Genomic DNA, 18,601 nt, shown 5'->3' with positions numbered 1-18,601 from the left:
TTGCTGTCTGGAAAAAGCTAACGCGGCTAAAAGTAACTATAGAGGTTCTCGGATGCATGGCGGCCGCATTTCGATACTGGCGAAATGCGAAAACATCTGTGTACGTGAAAGAAGCCCAGCTGGTCCAAATTTCCGGAGTCACTCACTACGGTGTGTCTCATACTCAGATCGTGGCTTTGGTACGTAAAATCCCATAATTTAATTAATTAGGACTCTAAACGTAGCCATCCCGTAGCGCCATCACCTGAGGCGCGGTTGCCAACTTCTGCGCGTAGGCGGCGCAGCGATCTTTGGGCGGGAGTCACGGGAGTGCGGTGCGGCGCGGCGAGAGCTCGGGAAGCGCACGTGTTCGCGGGTTGCGATAGAAGGATTTCTTTTGCGCGTAATCGCTCCGCCCGTATAAAAGTCAGTTCGCCGCACGTAGGTTTACACTGCCCGGTCTCGCATCATCGGTCTCGCATCAGGTCTCACAATGTCTGCAAGCAAGCCAGCTTACAAAATAGGTAAGCTTTATCCGTGTGCATCAGCACGACCAAAAACTTTCGCGGGATAGTTCATCCGAATCGCGAAAGTTCGCTTTCAATAGTAGGTACTTCCAGGAGTCGACAGTAATTCTTGAATTTCGTCTTCGACGGGTATTTAATTACGATTTCATTGTATTTTTATCTACTGTACACGTGCGCCGTAGATCTCGAAAATTTGTACAGGTCCCAGGGAACTGATTAAAAGTAAAAATAAATATTGCTCTTTGAACATCGATGTCACAGCTGAAGCTTATGTTCTGCACACATAAGAGATCTTGATAAGTTGAAGGTAGCACTTGCTCTACGCCACTCGCGAGGTGCGCGCGAAAGTGCCGCAAGAAAGTACTGAAAGTATTTGGCGCTCAGCCTGTGGTGATTACATTTAATTTAAAAGTTTTGCGTTATCCCCGTTTTGTAAAAGCGTCTGTTTCTTTGAATTTTTAGCGGAACCAAAATTTTGAGCCTCAACGACATTTTGGCGGTTAATTTTTCTAAGCTTCAGTTGCGATCATTCCGGCCGCAACATCTGCGCGAACTCGGGCCATCCGTCCGCCGAATTCGATTTTTTTAATGGTTGGTGGGGAAAAAGAAAACAATGAAACATGTTTACCACATTTTGTTGTAAAGGTGCGTTCGCTATAAAATCAATGTGGTATAAGAGCAGGCTCAATTTTGTCAGGTACCTCTTGACGTCTAGAAAGGTATACAAAGTTGGTATAGTTTTGTTTATTGATGGTGCATTATATGACTACGAAAAAAAAAATGCTCACTTTCGCGCAGCTGCCTGAATAAATAATTGTAGCATGGGCCCAATATTGGGCTTGAAGAAAGGAAGCATTTCATGTATGCGCGTGTATGCTGCGTTTGGTCTGGAGGACTGTCCCGCTCCGTGCTCTGTAAGCTCTCGATCAGGAGAAGTAGGCGCTGTTCATGATATGTTGATGCTGGGTGAATGCCGGGTTTCTATGGCGTTGTGCCCGTTGTTGTACAAGTTGAGATAGCGCCCTCGTGCACAATTGTTCTCAGTGCCACGCCAAGTATTGTCTCCGGTGGACGGTGAGGGACCTGGCAAGATAACGTTTTGAAGTACCTGCTGTTTGCGGGCTGTTTGGTACGTGCAGGAATAAAAAAAAAAGAATCCTTGCTCAAAAAATTGTCTTCACAAATGGAGATGTTGGCAAGTGGATTTCACAGTTGGAGAGGTTCAGTCATCGGCGAGTATATGAATGAAAACAAAGTGGAAACCGCCCAGCAAGTCCAGCCAGCAAATCTCATGGCAGTGTTGAAAGGAGCCAGCCGTGACCTTGTGTTTTTAAAGGTTGAAGAAAACACGATTTAGAAATCTCATTGAAGTATGCGGTCGTACATCTGCAGTGCAACGAGAGCAGTATTTTTTGGCCGTTCTTACGGTAATAAGGCTGGAATCTGAACAGTACGGTACTACTTTTAGCCACCATTCACTTTAAAATATTAGAACTAATTCACTTGGGTGCGAAAAGACCAACCTAGGCTGCATTGGCCTTTCTGCAGATGGTCACTTATCTGCTTCTATGGTTGAGTTGAATTTACATGTTTTCGTGTAAAGTGAAGCTTGTGTGTGGAAAATAACTTTAACGATATAATTTTGTTTCAAGGAACAGGTAAATAATTAAAGGAGTAACATTTTCCCCCAGCAAATAGGGCGAGTCCATTTTCATTGACTTACCATGGGGGCTGTGCAGCCATGTCATTGAATCTCTTATCATGACAGCTGCAGTCAATTCTTATTATGAGAGTGGCATGAAGAAATGTCCATGTGCTGATCTTTTGATGTGCATTATGAAATCTCAATGGGCAAGATCCAAGGACCATATTAAGTGAGGATTCTTTTCCTTTGATTCTATTCATTTCTTCTCGCCTGTCACACTGAGTGGCCGATGTTTGGAATTAAGAAAGCCAATGACAAAGGGCATAAGTTACGTGCTATGGCTCCAGAGCTCTCCACTATGATGTCTCTTGCAAACTAGGCGTAGCGCCTATCATTTGGTCAATTTTAATAATTGGGCACTTGAAAGAAAATTTTGGCAAATAATGATATCTTCCTTTTACTTACCCCTCCATGTTTGCTTTGTGATAGTGAATAAAACACTTACTTGAAGTGCTTAAGCACTTCAAGTAAGTGTTTTATACTCTGTTTCATACATTGCAGTTAACGATACAAAGGTTTCTCTCACTGCCTGCACTTGCGACGAAAAAATAATGTCGCATGTGAAAGAGAGATCTGGGTATGTGTCATGTTATTTGGTGTAACATTAAGTTTAATACCCTTCGATTGCAAAAAATTATGCAGTTATTACATGGCAAGCAATGCAGAACTGAACCTGTTTTATCACCCTACAAGTGGAGGGGCACATTTTTGTAACTGGCCCGTTTCTGCGACCAAAACATAATACATTGCATACTGTAAGCACAAAGGTGGCTGAATAATGTGTGATTTGACGCAGCCTTATGCTCAGATGTAGTAATATATGAGCTAGGTGTTTCATTCTGTAGAAAGCATCCCGGATAAAAAACAAGTGCACTGCAAAGTGTGCGTATTGAGATTTGTATGACTGCACTACTTGTGTAGCTTCCGCATTGTTGCCTGCTAAGTATGAAACGGAGTATAAGAGTTCTTCATAGAAAGTTATTCAGCTGGTGACAGATAGGGAATGCACTCCAAACCCTTTCCCTTGTGTTTCATATTCACTATATGCCTCAGATAGTATCATGTGGCACTGCTTCACACACAGTGTACTCCATACTTTACAGGGTAGCTATAAGGCTGCAGAGTACAAGTGCTGAGCTATCCATATTGTCTGCCTGCTACATGCTCCATTTGCTTGTACTGTCAGCACATGTAAAGGGTTGGCAGTAGCAGGGTGCATCTGTTCTCTGAAGTTGTGCCTTATCTGTACCCTGCTAAATGACCCATTGCGGTTGCTCAGTGGCTATAGCATTGGGCTGCTGAGCACAAGGTCGTGGGATCGAATCCCGGCCACGGCAGCCTCATTTCAATGGGGGCGAAATGCGAAAACACCTGTGTACTTAGATTTAGGTGCACGTTAAAGAACCCCAGGTGGTCGAAATTTCCGGACTCCTTCACTATGGCATTCCTCATAATCGGGAAGTGGTTTAACTTAATCTAATTTGTTTAATTTAAATTTAATTTTGTTTACCCTGCTAATTGTTTGATTTTTCTGTTAGCTTCATTACCTTTTATGAGAGTGAAGCAAAAATCCTGGGAATAAAATGCAGTGTCATTTATGGACCCTGGTGATGGAAAGAAAGAGCAAAAGGAGCATTGGTGAAATATATTAAGAGCACTGGAAGACATTTTCTTGCAATCTGAGCAGATGCCTTTCAAGGAATATTTTCCTGAATACATTTTTTAGAAAGGACCTACCTAATATGAGTGAAGACACGAGTGCAATGTTTACATTCATATTCCCCTCAACTCATTGGTTCCTCTCAGTTGGGGCCGCACCAATAACAATGCCCTGCCTTATTGCTCTTTTCTTTCTTCTTGTTTTCGGGCCGAGGTTGGCGTCTTAAAAATTGCCTAAAAAAAAAAAAAAGAAAAAGAGCATTGACAGATAGTGCGGTAGGGTTTAAGAACTGTTGTTTCCCTGTTTCCTAGATCTGGAAGGGTGTGTGTGCATGCAGGAGCTTATGCTTGTGAGTAATTTATGATCGCAAATGATGGCCAGCTGGGGACCATCGAATTTGTCGTATAGGGCAGGGGGAAATAAGTATGGTACAGAAGAGAGCAGGTAATCCATTATGCTACATTTTAGGTTTACTGCTGCATGCAGCAGAATAACATTTGACTTGCATGTTCACAGCAAATAGTGCTTCAGTGCCTATTTAACATTTGTATATCGGAAGTTGGAGCACTACATTTGTTCTAAGCATCCAGTTGGGACACTTAAAAGACGAACTTTAGCCCTAATCTACAACCCCCTAGACACCTGGAGCCTTGCATCGTTTATTAATCTTGGCAGCTATTAATGTGGGCAGCATGCAGGGATTTTGTGGAGGCCAGCATCTTTACTACTCGTACATTGCTCTCGCACAAGCATTCTTATTTGAACTTATACAGCGAAGCTGTTAAAGGCTACTTTGCCCGCTATCGTGTCCGCGGGTAGAAAAAAGATCCCGAAGATAGTGCAATGCCGAGCCAACTTGCAGCAGAGGTGATGCAGGCGTTAAGCACTTCTCGTACGTGGGTTGATCCCAAAGATAGTAAAATACTGGGCTGACCCGCATGGCGGAAGTGAAGCAGGCGTTAAACACTCCCCACACTTGAGTCGATACTTACGATAGTGCAATGCCAGGCCGACCCACGATGGAGGTGAAGCAGGCATTAAGCACTCCCCATACGTGGGCCAATCCCAAAGATAGTGCAATACTGGGTCGATCTGTGGCAAAGGTGAAGCAGGTGTTAAGCATTCCCCATACGTGGGCCGATCCCAAAGACAGTGAAATGCCGGGCCGACCTGCGGCGGAGGTGCAGTTTGCCATTAAGGGGCCCACATACACAGCTTCGCTGGTCATCATTCTTCACAGAGTGGAAGGACACTGAGTTTTCTCCCTTTTTTTTTTCTTTTTCTTTTTTTTTTCCATGTCTCAGCAAACGTGTGACTGAGAATAATATGACAAGAAAGGAAGCTCCCAGCACTGTTTTTTTTTTCTTATTGTCCAATTCTTTGCAAAAAATATATATATATAAAGGCCAAGAGACTGTGTTCTCAAGTTCGGCAATTTTAGGTTCTTCTAACAAAGTTTGGTTCATTTGTGAACCAATTGGTTGCACATGCTATACGGGGAGTACAGTGCTGACCTGAAGACTCCTGATGAAAAATAAAAATGTCATATTGAAGTTAGCTTTTCTTTGAACATTATGTGGATGTAATGGGCACAATTATGTGTGGCATTTTTATTTCAAGATATTGTTCGTATGGTACCGCATTTCATTGTAGAAAGTACTGTTGCCTTTACATACCTCTTGATAGGTTCGGTAGTAAATCTTCTTGCACCTATACTGTTCGATATACTTCAGATAATCATTGTAACAATTATTTGTGTAATTGAAAAAGAAATGTGCAATTTAACACATGTTCAATAGACCATGTCCCCATTAAAATAAAAGCAATTGAGCTACCTTCTTCAGCTTTCTTGCATTGGTTGTTTGGAAGCAGAGCCAAAACGAATGCTTACTATGCCTTCGTTTGAGTTGAAGGACAACCGCAGCTGTGCTGATACACATCCGGCACAATTGTAGCCTGTCAGCCATACATCCGTTCCATGTGTTTTTTGTGAGGTTAAAGTCCTTGCTTGAGGATTGAAGTGTACTTTATGACAGTGTACTTTATGACAGATCTCTCTCTTTTTTTAACCTGAAACTCGAGGCCTGGCTTGATAATTGGTGAACAGTGCATGTGGAATCCTTTGACAGCCTGATTCTAGACACCATATATATTGCAGAGGTCAAAATGAATCTTTTTGCTCCCTGTGCCTATGTTGACCATTATCTATTGTCCAGAAACCTCAAAGCTGGATATGAGAATGTCAAATGTGTCTGGAGCTCAAGCTTGTCAGGCATAAATAGAAATGTACAACAAACATGTAGTTATATGGTTTATTTCATGTGTTTATAATTCTTTGAAGTCGCAACTAAAACAAAGGTAGTGTATTCTTGTAGCTTGCCAGATAGCCATGCACATATGCATGCATTGCACCAGGACTCCTTTTGTTAAATTTTCTTGAAACTCCCGATAATGATGTTGCAACATGACATTTATATTCATTTGTTCATTTGCTGCTGTGAGGTGAAAGTTCTAGCTTGAAGGTTGTAATATTTGCTATCATGGACACTTCATAAAGGAAATTTTTTTTTCATTTTTGATCTGCTTCTGGGGCTGGCTGTCATTTAGTACAGCAATCAGACCTTAGTTTTATTTTTAGTTTTTAGGCCACCACAGACAGCCTAGGAATCGAATGGGAACATCATGGTGCCCTCATTCCTGTCTCCTCTCGTGCAGTCATTGACATGCTATTTTTTTTTTCACTGCAACTTGCTAGCTTTTGACTGCTGATGTGATGTTTGTGTGCTTTGCTGCCAGGTTGTGCCAGCTGCATTTCTGCACAGGATGTGGGAACTTCTCTCTTTTTTGAGCCAGCTGTAACAAAACATTGCACGTGTGTTCAAATGAAAGTAGGAAAATGTCTATGTCCTGTACCAGTTTATTTATTATTTATTTATACGTACATACTGTGAAGTACTACTGTGGTCCAAGCAGGAGGGGCTGTCACTTGTGAAAATAGGAGCAAACGACAAGCAAAAAAAAATTCGGCAGACACACTTAAGACTGCTTACATGTAAGAATGCAAAAGCATTGTAGTCTTTTTGGTGAAATGTTTTTTTTTCTTTGTGTGTTCCTTGTCTGCACAAGCTCTCGCCTACGTTTTAACTGTGCCTTGGTAAGGCCAAATGAAAACGTGCCAAGTGTTTCAATGCGCTCGCTTGCCCGCGAGGAATTCATAATTCGAAGGACCGCTCAGCTGCATTCAAATGGACATTAATGCTTTTTATTTTATACACTTGTGATGTGGCGCCACCTCCTAATCATTGGCTACGCCGCAATGTGCCCAACAATGCAAGCAAAAGGCCACACGTTCAGCCAGCCAGATGGCTGTGACGTGATACGCGTAATGACGCACACACTAAGCATACAGTAGTCAATCGGAACCATGGAGCCGTGTGGTGTCGGGGAAGTGTGCTAGCCTCCCACCCTGGAGGCTCTGGTTCGATTCCAACCCAGACCGAAATTTACCTAATATTCTTTTCAAAGGCATTAGTTTGTTTTGTTTACAGGAACCTCCCTGAGAAATTTGATGTCAATTCGAGTATTTCTTTAAAATGTATTTTTACTCTTTGCTGTCGGCCATTTTTGACGCCATCATTTGGTCACGCCACTGACTACAATGCCGGATTTTTGCGTAATGGGGCATATAATGCTCCCTCATTAATAACAGATAATAAATGCAGAATGTAAATGACGCAAGATATAATATGTTTAACAGCTGCAAAAACAATACTCCAGTTCATCCACAAGATCACTCGAATCAAGGACACTTGCAGGCGTAGGAACAGAAGGCCCGCAAAGAATTGCCATTTATTAAACAAGTGCCTGCATTGGTGTGGCGGCTACCATCGTCGAGCTTATATGCCTGATGGAGCTAATCCAGTCTTTTATTCTACCTGCGAGGCTCTATGAGTACTGTCCACTACACTGGTAATTTGTTCCGCTCCGAGACAGTTTTGCAAAATAAGCTGTTCTTAAATGCGTTAGTCCTGGTGAAAAGTGGTGCTAGTGCTATATATTAGTATGTTGAGTTTTTCTTGTCGAAATGTTCCTTGTTAAATTGCATTTTACCTGGAACATTTCTCTCGTGTAAAGCTTGTAGGAGAGCATGGAGGGCATAAAAATATCAATTTCTCAGCAGATATCTTTTACAATTTTTAGTGTATTGCCAAGTGCATGCTAATGCAATGCTTTGACAATTTTAATTGTATTGTACTCAACAGTTTGTATTCATTATCGTAATGTCTGGATTCATGGGCACGCCATAGAAAAGAAGACAAAGCAGACATGCATTCATTTTAAAAATATAAATTTCATATTATACAGCATGGCACAAGAATTGCTCCAGTAGTTGGATAAAGCATACATAAGTATGGTTGATGGGACATTTCATGACCAAGAATTCTGGAAAAAAAAAATACAACAGCTCTTCCTCTCCACAGAAGTTTTAGGCCCCTGTATTCTAACCTAGAACCCATGTGGGCAATAATTTTTGCTTGCAGTGGGACAGTTCCCTTCCCTGTTCTTTCCCTGTCTTCCCACTATATCTTTTGTTGCTTTCTTATGTGGGCATGTTGTGGGTAGCTTCACAGCCAACCCAAGTTTTGTGGCCAGCTTCCCTTTGAGTGAACTGCACTCAGTCACTGACACTCGGTCCACAATCAGTGCTCACCTTGTTGGACCATGTCAACGTGCCCGCATGGATCTACATTCTTCGGTGTTCTATTTTGCCCCCATTTGTGGTGGTGCTGTTTTTTGGTGGCGCCACATTGCGATGTTCTGTGTTGCTTATTGGGGAGCAGGATGATGCAAAAGCTATGAAGTGGAGAAAATACCTTTTGGATGACGCCAAGGTGACCGCACCTTGTGGTGAGAGACACTGGACACCATACTGTAAGCTTTTAATCGTGGACACCATGAAAACTAAAACATTAGTCTGGCATTTTCACCCAAGCTTGTATTCAAATGGAAGCACATGTGGGCCCATGTCTGCACTTCTGTAGAATATACGGCAAAAAATCGTAATGTTTTCAAACAAGTTGACTAAAATGTGTGCCTTTTGTTGTCCACTTTGATTATTTTCTATGTGGTATAAAGGAGCAAATAGTATATTTGCTCTCCTTTTCTTTCAGCCGACATTGGCTTGGCTGATTTTGGTCGCAAGGAGATCATTGTAGCTGAAAATGAAATGCCTGGGCTTATGGCACTGCGTCGCAAGTATGGACCATCAAAGCCACTGAAGGGTGCTCGGATTGCTGGCTGTCTGCATATGACCATTCAGACTGCTGTTCTAATTGAAACTTTGCTTGAACTTGGAGCTGAGGTAAGGATGCCGAGGACGACTGGCTAGCATGTTAGCTGTTGGTGTATGACCAGAGCATATCAAGTGCCAGCTACTGTAGGAAAAATTAATCTTTATTAACAATACCTATGCCAACCATTCCTCAAGTTATGGGAAGATGATGCAACTATATAAATGGAGGCAGACATGTGGTTAGGAGAGGGAAGAATGCAGCACTGTGGGTAGAGGGCAACTGAATGGAAAAATGAGAAGGTATGAGACAGCGTTGCACACCATCCATACTGGTGCTTTACTTCGCTAACTAAATATGAATTCTAATCATAGGTATTCAGCATAATTTCATTTTGTATTATTTGTGAAGGAGTGGGATTGTTATTACAAAAAACTTATTGCAAGGTCTGAAATGCTGTGCAGTGTGGTTCAGTAAGTTGTTAAATTGGGATTGGGGTGCTTAAGTGAGAACTTAGTGGGTTTTGACATGTTAGTCTTATGGTAAGGCATCGGTGTTGTTACTGGCTGTCGTTTAAGAAATGACACAGTGAAGGTGAGCACTCCAAGAAAAACCATGTGGCTGCATACATTTGGACAAACAAGTTGCAAGGTTCATTACCTTTGCTGTAAAAACTGTTTTGCAATTACATCAGGTGCAAGGTACTAAGCTTTCAAAGTAAAAAAAGATGTACAATGAGATAAAGTTGGGGATATACATGCATTCTTTCGTGTTTGCAACTTGTCACTTCTTTGTAAGAAACCTACGATTCTCACTGTGTTTAAAAAGCCTGTCTTCCTATTCTGGGCTATTTGTTGCTTCCATTCTTAATAGCTCCAAGCAAATGGCAAGCCCCACACTATCTTCATGGTTAACACTGCTGGCATTTTCTTACATATTCTGCACCAAGATTGGTCCTAAGAAAAAGTAAAGCTCATGCAAACAAATAACTTTGCCTCCAAATTTGTTCTTTTGTGAGGAAACATATCTGTAATGACCTCAACTAAACAACCCATAATTGTATGCTGTATCTTATTTATTTTATTTAGTACATACTGCAGTCCGAAGACAAAGCAGGGAGGGCGAAAAAATGAACATAGTGAATGAAACTGAACAAATTAGATAAAAGCATATAGCAAGCATTACCACTCAGGCAAGCATAGACTAGCAAACATGATTAAAAATATGTTGGGGACAAAAATTGCACTACTCTGTAAAATCACTTTTAGGCGCACACACACACACAAAAAAAACCCAAGTTCATGAGTAATTAAAATATAGACACGAGTATGGCATTGTCAACAATGACGTTTACCTGAAATTATGCATGTGATTTTCGAACTCGGGAAGGCCACGTTCTGAAAAAAACATTTGGAAGCAGTGCATTCCATTCGCTGATGGTTCACGGAAAAACGATTGTATGAAAAGGTTAGTATGTGCAAAGTGTGGAAAAGGTTAGTATGTGCAAAGTGTGGTGTTGAGTCGTGATTGTGACTACGTATAGCCTGCCGGGAAAAAGTGGAGGAAAGGTATTTACAGGATTGATATTAAACTGCAAAATCTAGAGCAAGAAAAGAAACTTGAGTCTGGTGATAGCTCTGCGCTGTTTCAAAAGGGGGATGTCGTTACTAGCTGTCGGTGATGAGGGCAAATTAAGTTTGTGATAGGCTTATGGATGAATCTTGCTGCTCTCCTCTGAACCATTTCTAGTTTATAAACATCCTTATTAAAATACGGGTCCCAGGCCACGCATGCATACTCTAGACGGGGTCGAATAAAAGTATTGTATGCAAGAACTTTGATCTGGGATGGCAAGTTCTTTAGTATGTGTCTAAAAAAAAAACCAAAACAGTTTTCTAGAAGCAGATGAACAAACGTCATCAGTATGGCTACCCCATGATAGTCGATTTGTAATCTTGACTCCCAAGTATTTAAAATTGTCGACTTCAATCAAGGGATTATTATTTAATGTATACAGTAAAAGCTCATTAATTCGAACTGCAAGGGGAAGCCGCTTCTGTTCGAATTAATGAAAGTTTGAACTAACGAAAGTGAAAGAGAACAACAGTAGACTGCGATTTGGAAGCAGTATGGCATGTCAGAAATTTAATGCTCGAGAAAGCCTGTGATCGTAGTCTGCCTTTTTCCCTTGAAGGCGACAGCTAGCACTTTTTGCTCTAACGAGTGAATGTGGCGGAATGCCTCGTCTTTACCTTCTTCAAAACTGAAGAAAGGACGGACAGCATTCAATCAAACCATGACCTCCGCAGCGGAGGGCCACACTGGCGATTCGTTAAGACGAGGCTTAACACCATCACAAAGCATCGCGACGGCCGGTACCTCCTAAGCTGAAAACAGACGTGCACAACTGATGAAGACTGCCGAGACAAAGACGATGAACATGTGAAGGTGGCGAAGGCCCTGATTTGTTGGTTCTTGATTGCTAGCGCAGCTGGGACGCACTTGATTCGCTGTGTTTTGGTGCTTGCCGCGTCATCTGCCACACAACATTAGCAGCTACACAAGATTTTCAAAGCCTTCGAGATTCCCGATGGGCAAGAAGTCTCGGAGGTCATGTGAGGCAGCCGCCGCTGCCTTCTGGCCGATCCCGCACCGGTTAGATTTCTCCCGATTTTACCTTCTCTCGCCGTTCTCTCTGTTCAGGAGGCGATGCAGCCTTGTGTGTAGGCAGTAGGCGCATTTCTCTGGTCGTGTGCCAGGCGCCAAGCCGCCGGCACGGTGGCGCGTAGTTCGAATTACCCGTGGTGGAACCTTCTCGCATTCGAATTAACGGGTTTTTTTATACGTAGACTTCTGTGGAGCTTGGCCGGACCAAATAGTACAGCTTGAATTATCCATAAATTTGAATTATTGAAGTTCGTATTAACGAGCGTTCACTGTACCTAGATGTGAATGGACTCGTTTTATTTGAGATTTGCATAAAGACTGACTTGCTAATGTTTAATTCCATTGACCAGGTGTTGCACCAATCATGGAGAGAATTTAGGTTCTGCAAACACTCTTGATCCTTTCCGCTTTTAATTGGCTTGTAAAGAATGTAGTCATCTACAAAAAGTTTTAAGTTTATGGTGGAGGTGCTTACTGATGAAAGAATATCTTTGATTAAGATAAGAAACAAGGCAGGGCCAAGGACACTACTGTGGGGAACTCCCATGGTTACAGGCAGAACTTCAGAGCTGCAGCCTTCGACCTGGACACTGTTTTTTGTTGGTGAGGTAGGAGCAGATCCTATTGATTAGATTAATGGGTAGACCAATGCTAGAAAGCTTCATGATTAGTTTACCATGACAGACACATTCGAAGGCTGTTCTGAAATCTAACAAGATCACATCTATTTGACCTCCCTTATCAAGTAAAGTCATGAATAGTGGTGACAAGTTGGGTGGTGGTCGACAAGCCTAAAACCATGCTGGAAGGGAGTCAAAATATCGTTTTCTTCAAGAAAAGACATTACGTAATGCGTGATGATGTGCTCTAGAAGTTTACAGGGACCGGAAGTTATCGATATAGGCCAGTAGTTTTCAATGTTCAGGCGATCACCTTTCTTAAGGGCAGGAACTATGGGCGCCGTACGCCAATCATCGGGAAGAATTGAATCGTTCAGTGAAAGACTAATAAGATGGGTGAAAGCATGTGCAATAGGTTCAGCGTACCGCTGCATAAATATGTTAAGTAGGCCGTCTGGACCGACAGAAGATTTAGTGTTGAGATTCAGCAACAAAAGAAAAGACACCTTCTACAGTTATGAAATCGGTAGATATGATAGGAAGGGAATTATTACTTGTCAGTATGGTCTTCCAGAGTGAATAATAAGTGGAAATAGCAATTGAACTGGTTCGCACATTTTGGTGGCATTATAGACAATATGGCCGTCCACTGATATCTTGGTCAGTTTTTTGTGCTTCTCGCTCAAGTACCGCAAGAATATATCGTGGTTATTTTTCAAGAAGTTAGGGAGCGAGTGGTTGAGGTATCTTGTCTTGGCTTCGGTTAGCCGAGCTGCAAGCTGGGTCTTCAACGAAGTAAGTATACAGTGGGTTTTTCTCTTTCTGACACATTTTAGCCTGCAGTGCAAACACATATCTCTAGTAACTTATGGGTTATTTCTATTCTTCCTAACACGTTTGGTCAGCACAAACTTATCAATGCATTAATGTATGACAGATATTATTTCATTCCAAACAGTGAACACATCATGAAGATTATCACATAAAAGCCACAGGTGATCCAAAATGGCCTGGTCATCAGCCTTCGAATAATCCTTAACATGTCTTGTTCCCTGTGTACACAGAAACACTGCTTTATGATCATACGTGCCATCTTCAACTGTGACTGCAAACCTATATGCATTAAAATTTAAAAAGACTAGGTCAATTGTGGAATGGGCATTGCCAGTCTCTCTGGTGTACTCGGTAACAGTCTGTTCACGATCACACATCAAGGCAATGACAGCAAGTGGGTTTAGGGCTATGTATGTCAGAGACAGAATCGGGAAAGTGCCAGTCAGTATTGGGTAAGTCAAAGTTGCCTCCAAGAACCAGACAATCATTTTTGAACAGGTACATGCGGTCATATAACTTAGTCAGATATTCAGGTGTTGATAACTGTGGTCTGTAGACAGCACACACGGTCAAAGAATGGCTCAGCAGTTAACTCCTCTACAGCCTACACGGACGCGGCTTCTTACTCCAGACGCGCAGCCACAACAGCCACCATAGTCGTCAACACAGAACATCGGAGCAGCATTTCGCTCACACGAAACAATCCCCTCCAAGCCGAGGAGGCGGCCATAGCCCTCGCGCTCTCCCAAACAGAGGTTGAAGTCATAGTGACCGACTCCCAACAGGCGTGCCGCAACTTTGCTAGCGGCAGAATTCATACCACTACGCTCCGGATCATCAATCAAAAGCCGCCAATGAGATCAGTCATGATCATCTGGGCGCCAGCTCACCAAGGCATTCCTGGCAACGAGGTCGCCAACCACGTGGCTCGAGATCTGACCCACCGAGCCGACGCCGAGGAATCTGAACCTGAGCGCATGCACCCTCTAGTCTCTTACCAAGACATCACACAACACTACAAGCTAACCTGCAGAACATATGCACCCCCACACAAGTCACTACCTAGAGAGCAGGAGCGATTCCTCCGAGCTCTACAGGTTTAATACATTCCCCCACCCAACCAGAAATCACCTCATAGACCCTACACAATCCTCTCCGCAATGCCGCTTCTGCGCAGAGCCCGGGTCCCTCAGGCACATAGTAGGTGGTTGCAGAGCGGCACCATTAAATCCTCCGAACCCTTACCCCACTAACGAGCTTTGGGAGAGAGCCTTGGCCAGCTCCGACCTCGAGGATCAGCAACGGCTGATTGCGAGGGCCCAGGACGCGGCCCGAGCTCAAGGCATTCTGGAATGAGGACGCCTCTCAAAAGCTGCATTTACCCAATAAAAATGTTTATTCTCTCTCTCTCTTCCATGGTCGTGAATTTGTTCTAGGAGCAAAGCACTAATGACATCTCAGAGAACTGTTGTGACACCACCTCCTCGAGTAAACCAGTCACATTTGAAGATTTGGTATGTTGGTGGAATTAGAACTGAATCATTTATAGCTTCGTGCAGCCAGGTTTTAGTAACTACTGTAATGTGAGGGTCTTAGGTGAGTAGGAAGTATTCGAGCTTGTGAACTTTATTCGACAAACTTTGCTCGTTTACCTTAAACACTCTCAGTTCTTTGGAAGCAATCTGCCGAGAGCATCATTATGAGCCCATAGCTTGCGGATGAAGGCCCACACGTGCATCTTTTGCATCATATCAGAAAAATGTTTGCCATCAATTTTGATCGTGCTGTGGATAAGAGTGACCGTTTCTTGCTGTCACGTTCAGTTTTTGCTCTTTCCTGAAGTAGGTGGCATTAGCGCAGCATGCACTGACTAATCATTTTGCACAAAAATATTGGAGCCCTTCAGTTTATTTCAATTTGATAAGACCTCTTGTTTCTCTTGGTAATCTTGAAAGTAAGCAATGACAACCCTGGTGGCCAAGATGGTGAATTTGGGCAATAGGCTTGCACTTTACTCCCTTTTATTTATTTTTTTTTGTTGAATATTTTGGTTAAACAGCACTTTGAAGAAAAGTGTGATTTTCTTTTGTGTTTTCAAGAATACCATGGATCATCGTGTTTGCTCGGCAACTAAGGTCTTCAAGATCAGTTAACTTGCAGTTAACATATAAACTCTGCCACGTCGGCAGTCTTAAAGGAAGCTGCTGTAGATTTAAGAGCTGCAATTTCCGTTTGTTTAACTTTAAGTTCTTGTAGTTTGTCTTCAATTAGTCGAAATCGTAAGTCCATGTCGCACATCATTTGTTCATTCATCGACTTTAATTGCGATATTTCGGCCTCCATATCAGCTTGTCCCTAAAGAACACTGTGCAGCAGATCTGCGTTTGTAGGATCTGGGTTTGTCTCAGTGTCACCGTAAAGTAACATTTTGCACACACAAAGCAGTCATATGCAATACTTAAACAGGTACTTCAGCACGGCACAGCTACGAACAACTGCACCGCCAGATCTTATGTTGGAAACGGAATAGCTAACCTGTACAGGCAAGAAGAGCTTCATGGTTAGCGACATGGTTGCTGTCGTCTCGTCGTGCCACTGTCGACGAAGTGCAGCAGCAGATGCTTAATAGCCTCGGGCGCTGATTTTGCGGACACGTGTAACTGTCGATGCGTCAGAGCGACCACACCGAAAGCTCGGTATTAGCATCCACGCATGCCGATCTGCCTCGGAAAAGTAGTTGATGCCAACCGGCTGCAGTGATGTGTCATCCTTGCTCGGTGATCCAGCCATCATCATCAGTGAAACTTGTACAGCGAAGAAGAGCTTCGTAGTTAGCGACATAATTGTTGTCGTTTCGCTGTGCCCACTCTATATGGTACAGCATTCATGATATATGATTTAAAGTGTATAAATTGTGAAATTAACCAGTTTATTTGGAAACTTTTTGTCCATTATGTGATGAGCTGCCACCACACATATTGTAAAGGAAAAATAACTCTGAACATTATCTTCGGTGCTAAAGTTGCTATGCATGTCATTGTTAGAGAAGACGCCAATTGTGCATGAATATGTAGGATTTTCTTTCTTTTTGGTTCTGTTATGCTAGAAATTAAATCAGGTGGCAAGTGGTTGAAGGACAATTGAATTATTTTTTCATGTAAACCATTCTATGAATGTGAAACTTTTGTCACTGTTGTATAAGTGAGTAGAAAGGAAGAAAATGTTAGTGTGTTAAGTAATCCCAAGTGGCCTGAATAATTCTGAAAGTTTCCACTGCAACATTTCACAACATTCCGGTGGAATGTAAAATGCCACGATCCTCGACCTAGTCTTCCCCCACTCCCTCTTTTATTACCCTGGACTTCAGTTACAAATTAAAATTGAGCATGCAACTGGCTCCTTAAGTACATGATTTGGTCGCTCAACGGCATCCCTGCAACTGCAGTTGTTCAATGAGAAGCCCTTTATCATCTCTACAGTACTTGTATCAAAATTGAATACTTTTTTTTTTTTGTCCTTCAGGTTCAATGGTCAAGCTGCAACATATTTTCCACCCAAGATCATGCTGCTGCAGCTATTGCTAAGCGTGGCGTTCCTGTTTATGCATGGAAAGGTGAAACGGAGGAGGAATACATCTGGTGCATTGAGCAGGTATGAAATGCTTGTCTTGAAGTATTCAATTTGTTACGTTTCGCCTACGACGCGCGGTTTAGCCGGCGCGACTGCAACAAAGCGGCAGACATTTTGGCCCGTTTGGCGTCGCCGCTACGCCTCCCCGCCAAGCGCGTCCAGGCATGTTCCGATGCCACGTGTCTTCATGTGCGTGTGTGAGTGTATGTGCCATTGCGCCCGACCGGCGGCGATACGACAGTAGGAGTCACCTTCTCCTCCCCATTGTGCCCGACCGGCGGCGATACGACAGTGTGACTCACCTTCTCCTCCCCATTGGGCCCGACCGGCGGCGATACGACAGTAGGAGTCACCTTCTCCTCCCCATTGTGCCCGACCGGCGGCGATACGACAGTAGGAGTCACCTTCTCCTCCCCATTGTGCCCGACCGGCGGCGATACGACAGTGTGAGTCACCTTCTCCTCCCCATTGTGCCCGACCGGAGGCGACACGACAGTGTGAGCCACCTGCTCCTCCCCATTGTGCCCGACCGGCGGCGACACGACAGTATGCGTCACCTTATCCCATTGTACAATCACGTGCTCGTCTATTGAGGGGTTCCTTCTTGCCCTCAACTGCGAGAGTATAAAAACAGCTGCCCCCGGACGCCAAAAGGAGGGCTCCGATTTCTTCTGTTGAGTAAAGTGCTCTCCCGTCTCTCTACTTCGGTCAACCTGACCGCCAACTCTTTGCGATGTTAGAATAAACAAGTTGTTTTGTTGTTACCAGTCGACTCATGCTTTGCCGGGACCTTCAGATGCTTCCAGTTGTACCCCAGGCCGCCAGGCCAACGCTACCCTTGGGGCTTGCGACCCAGGTGCAACAACGGGCGTCAGCGCCGAGTTCCCAACAGGTCGTACCATCGGTGCGACCACAACAACTGTCTGCCAGCGGTGAGATCGCGACAACGGAGGCCAGCAGCGAAGATATGCAGTTGACTGTATGCTGAGCAGCTCAACGACGATCCGGGAGCAGTGCAACGAGCCCTGTGTGATGACTGGTTGCCTGCAGCGGAACGACTGCGCTGAACTCTTGGCTGCGAGGTTTGGTGAGTGCGGGACTTTCTTCTTCTGAGCTTTGCCAGGCTTTTGTTAGTGTCAGAAACAGAGCTGGTAATTGTGGTTGTCGTTGCTGCCGGGTTAGTTTGCGGCAAGACAATAGTAAGCAGTAGAGAAAGCAGCATTCAGAGCAGCCATGGATTTGAAGTCGTTGCGCAAACCGAAATTGCTGGAGCTTGCAAGAGAGTTGGGTCTGGATGTCTCAGACAAACTCAGAAAACCTGAACTGCTAAAGGCTATTCTTGAGTTAGAAGCTGAGGATGACGAGCTGTCGGAATGCCTTGAGACCATTGAGGAGAGGGAGACTGCAAAAAGACAGGAGCGCGAACTTAAAGAACAGAAAGAAAAAGAAGAGCGTGAACGTAAAGAACAGAAAGAAAAAGAAGAGCGTGAACGTAAAGAACAGAAAGAGCGAGAGCAACAAGAGCGCGACCGTCAACACGCTTTGGAAATGAAGCGTCTCGAGATAGAGATCGAACGCGCTCGTAATGGAAGTCAGGCACACGGTGCAGGAGAACGCGTATTGTTCAAAATGACTGACCTGATGCGGCCGTTTAAGCTTGGAGAGGACATTGGTTTGTTCCTGGTTAA

The 18,601-nt window shown here is 43.6% G+C and overlaps 1 protein-coding gene across 1 annotated transcript in view; it reads left to right on the top strand.

Moving 5' to 3' along the window:
• Positions 1-304: 304 nt before the first annotated feature.
• The window catches only part of Ahcy (adenosylhomocysteinase), a 48,626-nt gene continuing 30,329 nt past the window's right edge, over positions 305-18,601 (top strand). Inside the window, exons 1-3 of the mRNA XM_075673478.1 lie at positions 305-503; positions 9,043-9,233; positions 16,806-16,934. Of these exons, the coding sequence (XP_075529593.1) occupies positions 473-503; positions 9,043-9,233; positions 16,806-16,934 (351 nt within the window). The 5' untranslated portion in view covers positions 305-472. The remainder of the gene's footprint in view (positions 504-9,042; positions 9,234-16,805; positions 16,935-18,601) is intronic.

The sequence above is a fragment of the Dermacentor variabilis genome, chromosome 1, assembly GCF_050947875.1.
Source record: "Dermacentor variabilis isolate Ectoservices chromosome 1, ASM5094787v1, whole genome shotgun sequence".
Taxonomy (NCBI): domain Eukaryota; kingdom Metazoa; phylum Arthropoda; class Arachnida; order Ixodida; family Ixodidae; genus Dermacentor; species Dermacentor variabilis.
This window is presented reverse-complemented; position numbering and strand designations above follow the sequence as displayed.